At 60.9% G+C, this 7,942-nt stretch overlaps 1 protein-coding gene across 5 annotated transcripts in view; it reads left to right on the forward strand.

Moving 5' to 3' along the window:
- PPFIA4 (PTPRF interacting protein alpha 4) overlaps positions 1-7,942 on the forward strand; it is a 64,427-nt gene that overhangs the window by 23,969 nt on the left and 32,516 nt on the right. For all 5 annotated transcript variants that reach the window (XM_027669163.1, XM_027669164.1, XM_027669165.1 and 2 more), the window contains exon 2: positions 4,702-5,450. In XM_027669163.1, coding sequence (XP_027524964.1) covers positions 5,214-5,450 — 237 coding nt within the window. In that variant the 5' untranslated portion in view covers positions 4,702-5,213. The remainder of the gene's footprint in view (positions 1-4,701; positions 5,451-7,942) is intronic.

The raw sequence follows: 7,942 nt of genomic DNA on the forward strand, positions 1-7,942 counted from the left end.
TGGGAAGGGTCAGTGTGGGTGCTGGGAAGGGTCAGTGTGGGTGCTGGACCCCGTCTGGGGCTGGTTGGGTGCAGGGGAATGTGGAAGCAAGGGATCCTGGCGTGGGCTCTGCCCCCCTGACTGTGCTGCTCTTCCAGGAGCTGGTTGGGCAGCTGATGGGGATTTTCCAGGAGTGGAAAAGATCAAAGTGACTTTTTAGGGGCTGATCAATCTCTCTGCCTCCAAGGTGTGCCTGAAACCCTCTTTGCCAGCTGCCTGCTGGGGTGATGATCCTGCTGACAGAGCCATGGGGGTTTTGTCTTTCTCCTGTCGGGGCTGAGCTGAGGGTGAAGCTATTGAGAGGGAAAACACTGGCTCTGTCCTCCCTGGGGGGTGGGTGAATGCTGGGTGTGCTTCTCGCCCTCGCTGGGAAGGGAAAGCCAGGGTGCTCCCTGGCACCCAGCATCCCACGGGCAGCCTGATTCCGGCAGGTCTGTGCCGAGCAGCTCGAGGGCAGAAACCCCTCCCCTGTGACTCCTGGCAGGTCTGTGCCCAGCAAACCATCGGCTCGAGGACAAACCCTCTCCCCTGTGCTCTCCATCCCCTGTGTTGGGAACCAGCCTCTCCACGTGTGTCCGCTGCTTTCCAGCCCAAAAAGTGGAGGAAAAGCATCATTTTCGGGGCGGAGGGGGGCAGGGCTGGTGAACAAGCACGTTTTCGCTGGCAAGAAACCCTCTCTCAGCAAGTCTGTGCCTGGCAGCCCCGCGGGACTAAAAATACCCAGCCAAGGGCTCGGGCTGTGTCTGTTTTCTCAGCTCACCAGCTGTCTCCTCGCATCCTCACGCCTCTACCCCGTGATTATCCCATCACTTAAGACCCTCTAAGCCCAGGCAGCAGCATTTTTAGGTGGTTTTACCGGAGGCAGCTGAGAGGTTTTGCTGGTGGTGGTGATGAGCTCTGAGCCCTCTGACGCCCTGGGCTGCTCCAGCTCTGCCCTGCCGGGGTGTGTTTGGGCTATCACCCACCCTGACGTCCCTCAAGGTCCTCAAAAGGGAGTAGTTGGACCTGCAGCTCTGCCTGAGCACTGCTGAGCTCTGCAGGGACAGCATCTGGTGTCACCCACCCACGGGAGGAGGCACCTGGGAATGGGAGATTCGCTGCTGCTTTTGGAGAAGGGAGAAAATCCAGAGGTTTGGGGGGTGCAGAGAGCAGGGGATGCTCTTTTGGAGGGCAGGGACCCCAGGCAGGAGCTCCCTGTGCATGGATGTTGCTGTGTCTGTGCCCCTGTGTGAACATCCCTGTGCTCACTGAACACAATTCCCACTCCCAAAGGCTGGAAGGCAGCAGGGATCAGCCCCAGCCTGGGCTTGGCTTCCACCACAAATCCCAGAATCCCAGACTCATCCAGCCTGGAAGAGACCTCCAACCATCAACCCAGCATCACCATAATCCCCCTTAAACCACATCCCCAGGGCACATCCAGATGCCTCTGGAACACTTCCAGAGACTGGGAATGGACTGGTGGGGACTCCGCCACCTCCCTGGGAACTCACTCCAATGCCTGACCACTCTTTCAGGGAACATTTTTTTTTCTTTAATATCTAATCTGAACCTCTCCCAGTTCATCTTAAGGTCGTTTTCCTCTCATCCTTTCACTTAAGAATGCCAGAATTTAAACTCCTATTTTGTATAAAGCCTAACTAACAAAAAAGCCAGAACACATTAAGGAATAAATGGAATATCTCCTGGAATTTTTAAGCCTCGTTTGGTGAAAAGGAAGAGCTGCAAAGAAATGAAGAATAAAACCTTTGCAGCTGCCCTGACTCTGGCGATGAACCTTCCTGGTGTCTGAGCTGCTCCTGGGATTTGTGGTTTTTGCAGTGAAAGCTGCAGTGGTTGAATCCAGGAATAATCACTTCCAAATCCACAATGTCAGGGGGGGAATGTGACCCCCCTCCAGGGAAGGCACCCCAAAAACCCTGGGCACGGAGGAGCTTTGGGTCGCTGATTTTGCCACAGACTGGACACTAATTGGGCAGCTTTGTGCCATTTCTCACCTTTGCTGAGCATCCTCAGGAGGACAGAGCACAGAGGCTTTTGGGGAGCTGGGGGATGGGATGAGTCCATCCTGGATCAGGTCCCCACTATCCTGTGCTCACCCTCTCCAGGCTGAAGTGTCTCCCTCCCCAAGCACAGCAAGGGTAACGGGGCATCCCTATGTGAAACATGGGATAAAAAACCCCCAAAACCACCCCAAAGTGCCCGAGCTCCACTGTGGGGGGAGCAAAAAGAAAACTGGTCTTGGATGTAAACCTGTCTCTCCTCCTGCACCACGTGGGTCCAGCCCCTTGGATCACCCCCGTGGTATGTGGGGGAGCCACAACAGCCCCCTGGAACTGGCACCTGTGGGGTCTCCTCGTGGGGAGGGAGTCTCTCCCTTGCAGCTGGGATTCATTTCCATCCCATCATTGCTCTGGTCAGATTTGTGGCTTGGTCATTCCCCGCAGAATTTCCTCCTCCCTGAGTGCTTGCAGGGCTTTTCCTTCCTGCCTTGATTAATGTCTCTTAATTCACCTGCTGATTCTCTCAGTTCCTGGCTGGTTTGGCTGTTCATGCTGTGCCTGGGCACTGTCTGCTCTCCCCAGCTTGGATGTTCTTTCTCCACACTCACCCCGCAGGCACAGGCACAGTGGTGAACTGGGGCAAAAAAGTCACCCCATTTGGGTTTTACCCCCAAACTAAGAGGGCTGAGCCCTGGGGAGAGGCTGATTCCTGCTTTGCTCGGCCCCAGGTCTCCCTGGAGCCCGGGACATCTGCCCTCCAGGAGAGCTGCTGCTGTGGCCACGTGTGTGAGGGGAGTTATCCCTGCTAATCTGGGCCAAGAGAGCTGGGGAGCACTTTACCTTCTTAATTCCGGGGCTGAGGCTCATGTCCAACCCAACCCAAGGACAGCAGGGGCTGGAATGGTCCCTCTCTCTGTGCTTTTCCTCTACCAGCCCTGTTTTTGTGGGATGCTGCGAGGATGGGATGCTCTTGGTGCTCAGTTCTCCTGGTCATCCGTGTCCCAGCAGCCAGGAAGGAGCAGGAACAACCCTCAGAGCTCCAGGACAGTTTTATCCCACTCAAGGATCAAGTCTATAAAGGGAGAGGAGGACACCCACCTGCAGGACAGCCCTGTTCCCCCTCCCTGGTGTCCCAGAGCTGTCAGGGCAGCACTCTGGGTGCACACTGAGGGACTGCTGCTTCTGCCAGAGCTCCTCTATTTTTGGAGGGTTTTTTTGTGTCAAACTCTCCAACTGCTGATGAGCCAATGTCAGCCCAGGAGCAGAGCTCCAGTTCCCTTGGCCTGGGTGGGCACAAAGGCACCTTTGATGGGGGGCAGTGCTCTGCTGTGCCAGGAGCTGTTGGACACACGAGCTTTGATCCCAGTCCAAAGGCCAGGACAGGCTGACCCAGCCCAGGGCTGTGTGCAGGGCCTTTATGTCCATGTGTGTGTGTTGGTTTGAAAGGGAAGTGAAATAGGGATGTTCACAGAACTATCAAATCCTAGAATGCCTTGGGGAGGAGGGAACCTCAAAGCTCATCCCACCCCACCCCTGCCACGGGCAGGGCCACCTCCCACTAGCCCAGGTTGCTCCAACCTGGCCTGGGACACTTCCAGGGATGGGGCAGCCACAACCTGAGGTGCATCCACAGCCTCAGAACATTCATCCCTGTCCTTGAGTGTTACATCTGCTGTAAAGTTTTGAGAACTTCAGGGGGCACTTCCACAAAAGCAGCATTAGACCAGCAACCCTCACCCTGCAGCAACCCTCACCCTGCAGCAACCCTCACCGTGCAGCAACCTTCACCCTGCAGCAACACTCACCCTGCACTTGCCATGTCGTATTTTGCTGCCCTGCCTGTGGTTTGTCCCCTGGCACAGATGGTAATGAGGGGTGGGCAGGTCCCCAGGGGGGCTGGGGGTGGCAGTGGCACATGGTCCCTCACTTCTGGGGGCTGAAGCCTCTGTGTCAGGAGAAATCCCCACCTGGCACCTTGTCTGTGATGGTTTTGGGCTGCAGAAGTGCTGAGCCCACAGGTCCAGCCATGCACAGGCCCAGGTTGGTGGCTCTGCCTCTTCTCTCCAGCCTCTCCTCCCTGGCCCCGGCCAGGGAATGGTGCTGAGCAGGAATTCGGGGATACCTCCGTGCCCTGGGAAGGGTCTGAGCAGGGAGGCTGTGCTGGAGTTCAGTTGTTCCTGAGCAGCTGGGCCCAGCACATCTGTCCTGCTGCTGCCAAGGGAGGGGGACATGGAGGGGGGGAACATTAATCCAATCATTCAACTCATCTGTAGCAGTGTTTCCTTGCCAGGTTTGGGCCAGACTCAGGTTTAAGCCTGATTTTCTGTGAATGTGAATTCCCTGGGGCTGGAGAACCTTCGGGCCGTGGGGTCCCTGGGCAGCTCGGGGGCTCCAGGGAGGGAACAGGGTCCTGGCCCAGGATATGTGGATGCCAGAGGTGGTTACAGGATTTTTGGGTGCTGAGTGTGCTGTTCCCTGCAGCTCGGTGCCATCCTGGGTGCGGTGTGGTGGGTGCAGGGAGGTACAACCCAGCACAGCCCCATTGCTGTGGGTCCTGAACCTTGAGGGTTTGATGGGAGGGCAAAGGGGGCTGGGCAGGTGCCCCCCGGGGATTTTGGGGGCAGCAGGAGGGGTCTGATCTCTGTCTCTTCTCCTGTAGGTGTTTGAGGAGCTGTGATGCCCAGCGGAGACACGTTCCCACGAGGGCAGTGACACCTGGCCCGGCCTTAGGGAGAGCAGCCCATCGTCCCCAGACATGCCCGGGCAGCCCCAAGACCCCTCAGACCCTCCCTGTGCTGCTGCTGGCTCAGGCTCCCCACTGGGACGAGTCCTCAAGGGTCATTTTGCCCCCCTCTGAGCAGCCCCTGATGCTGCAGCCCCTCCAGGAGGCAGCCCAGAGGTGACCCAGGACCCTGCAGTGACGAGCGGGGGGATCTGAGACCCCGAGGACCTTGCTGGTGCCGAGGCCATCCCCCCATCCCGGCCGGGGCGATGCCAACCCCCGCCTAGCCCCCGGGCGAAGGGATGGGGGATCCCCCCACCTCCAGCACCCCGCTGCCCCCTCCTGCCCCGGCTCCCCCGGCCCGTGGGGGCCCGTGGTGATGTGAGCAGGGCCCCGAACCCCCGGCCCCCCGGGCCCCCCCCCCCCGGGCACCACCGGCCCCCCCCGCCATGATGTGCGAGGTGATGCCCACCATCAGCGAGGGGGACCCCCTGGGGCCCCCCCAGGGCTCGGAAGCCGACGCCGACTTCGAGCAGCTGATGGTGAACATGCTGGACGAGAGGGACAAGCTGCTGGACACGCTGCGGGAGACGCGCGAGACGCTGTCGGTGACCCAGAGCCGCCTGCAGGAGACGCTCCGGGAGCGGGACCAGCTCCAGAGGCAGCTCAACTCCGCCCTCCCGCAGGTAAGGAGCCGGCCCTGGGACGGGCAGGAGCCTCCGCTGAGGCCTCGGGCTGCGGGATGTGGGGTTTAACTTGTGCCTTTGGGCGCCTGGAGCTGCTCTGAGTGGATTTGTTGCACCTCGTGTCGGTGGGAAAACCTGGAGGTTCTCCTGGGCCACAGCCTGCTCAGACACCTCCTTCCCTTTGGAGCCCTCGCTGTGAGTCCAAGTGGGGAGGTGTGGGAGTTCAATACCCCCTGTGCACAGGGGAATGGTCTTGGAGAAGGGAGAAAACCTTCCTGAGACAGCCCAGGGTGTCCTCTGCAGCCCCAGAGCCTGCACTCGCCCCAGGGGACAGTCCCTTGGGAAGCAGCTCCTGGGGAGCAGGTGGCACATTCCAGGGAATGGATCCGGCCTGCTGCCTCCAGCCAACTCCCTGGGATGGCAGGAGGTCCTGAGGGGGCACTGAGAGTCCCCAGGTGGGGACATTAACCCCTCGCCTTCCCCACTGCTGGAGGGCAGCCCCACCTCGGCCTCTCCCACACCAGGAAGGCCCCTTCCCTTCAGCCCCATCACCCACTGGGACTCCTTTGCCTCGAGGTCCTGAGAGGGAGCAGGGTGGGGATGGGACACTGCAGGGAGCCCAGGAAGCAGAGGGGCAGCCAGTCTGCCAGGGGGCTGTGCTCAGCAGCAGCCCAGGGCACAGGGAATGCTCAGCAACAACCCAGGGCACAGGGAATGCTCAGCAACAACCCAGGGCACGGGGAATGCTCAGCAACAACCCAGAGTGTGAGGAGTCAGGGCTTGCCTTGGCTCTCCTGAGCTGTCTGGGGTTGCTCTGCTCCTGGTTCCTCACCTGCAGGACCCCCTCCAGGTGCTCCAGAGACCTGGACTTGGGCTCAACCTCCATAAAAATGCTCAGGTCAGGAGAGGATGAGGTGGATCAGCATCACAGGGCTGTGTAGGGGGGATCCGAGCTGCCCACTGTCCCTATGGGGCCCTGTGGGACAGGGCACAGTGTCCCAGGGCCCAGATTTGGGGGAACAGGGATTTTGAGGGGGCTTTTGCACTGCTCCACTGTGGGTGTGATGTGGTGAGGAGCCCAACAGCCAGGGGAGGCAGGACCCTTCCAATGTTTATACCCATCCTGACTGTGCCAGTGCTGAGAGCTGGGATCCTCCTTGCCTGGGCACCGGAATTTGGGGCACCCTGGGGAGATGGGAAATTCCTCATGGATCAAAGCTGGTGGCACAAGCAGGACGGAGCTGGAGCTGGTGGCTGCCCAGCTCTGCATCCCTGCTCCTCTCTGGATGGGGAAAAGCAGCTGGGGAGGAAGGCAAAGCACGTCTCCAAGCATGGAGCTGGGCTGGTCCTGGCTCTGCAAAAATCCCAGCGGTGCTTCCCGGAGGCTCCTGGGGACGAGCTGCTCCGTGTCCTCAGCGATGTGCTGCGACATTCCCGAGTGCCGGGTGCATCCAGGGCCAGCACCACGACATTCCCAAGTGCTGGGTGCACACCACCCCCGTGTGCCAGCGGGGGTCGGTCCCCTCTGCTCCCCGCTCCTGTGCCAGCATTCCAGAGGGAGCACGCCAGGTCACCCTGACGCTCCCACTGCCCGCCCCGCCACAGCCACCCGGGATTAAGGGATGCGGATTTATCCTCCTCTCCCGCTCCGGGAGCGGGCCCTCGGAGCCTCGGCACGGGTGGGGTGTGCACAGAGCAAAGTGGGTCAGGGCACAGGGACCCGCCGGCAGCGCCGCACCCGCGGCCCCGCCGGGTGCCCCCCGCTCCATCGGGGCCACGTCCCGCTCCCCCCGCCCCGGGATGTGACCAGGGGGGCATCCCATGGGGAATTCCCCCCGGCTGCCGCTGCCTGCCGCCGCCCTGCCTGTCCCCGCGCGGGCGGGGGGTCCCTGGTGCCCGCTGTGCCCCCCGACCCCGGGGCTGCCCTCGCGGGACATGAGGGCTCGCCATGGACTCGGGAAGCAAAGCCAAAGGCGCCCACCCGCCCAATGGAATTAACCCCAGCATGTACCAGGTAAGGGGGGCACGGCGGGTCCCTTCCCCCGGGCACCGTGTGGGTCTGCCCCATCCTCTTCCTCCTTTGTGAGCCCTTTTGCCCGGGAGTTTCCTGCGACGTGTCAGACCCTGCTGGGACGGGATCCAAGCGGGATTGCTGGGAGAAACCTTCTTTTGGGGGCAGGGTTGGGCACCCGGGCTTATCGGTGGCCTCCCACGGGGCTGGCAGCCACAAAGAGCCGGGTTGGAGCTGCTCACAGGATGCACTGCCCGGGAGGCTGCCAGGGAGGGAGGCTCGGGATGTGGCACTCGGCATCCTCTCAGGGAAGAGGGGCAGCTGGAGTCTGCTGTGTCGGCACGGGATCCAAAGGGATGGGCAGGGAATGGGTGTCTGGGGCAGATCCACGCTTGGGGCAGGCAGGGAATGTGCCTGTCCGTGGAGCAGGCAGGGATGTACTCATCCAGGGGCAGGCAGGGATGTGCTCATCCATGGGACA

This window comes from Corapipo altera, unplaced genomic scaffold (genome assembly GCF_003945725.1).
Source record: "Corapipo altera isolate COAL_440 unplaced genomic scaffold, ASM394572v1 300, whole genome shotgun sequence".
In the NCBI taxonomy this organism is placed as follows: domain Eukaryota; kingdom Metazoa; phylum Chordata; class Aves; order Passeriformes; family Pipridae; genus Corapipo; species Corapipo altera.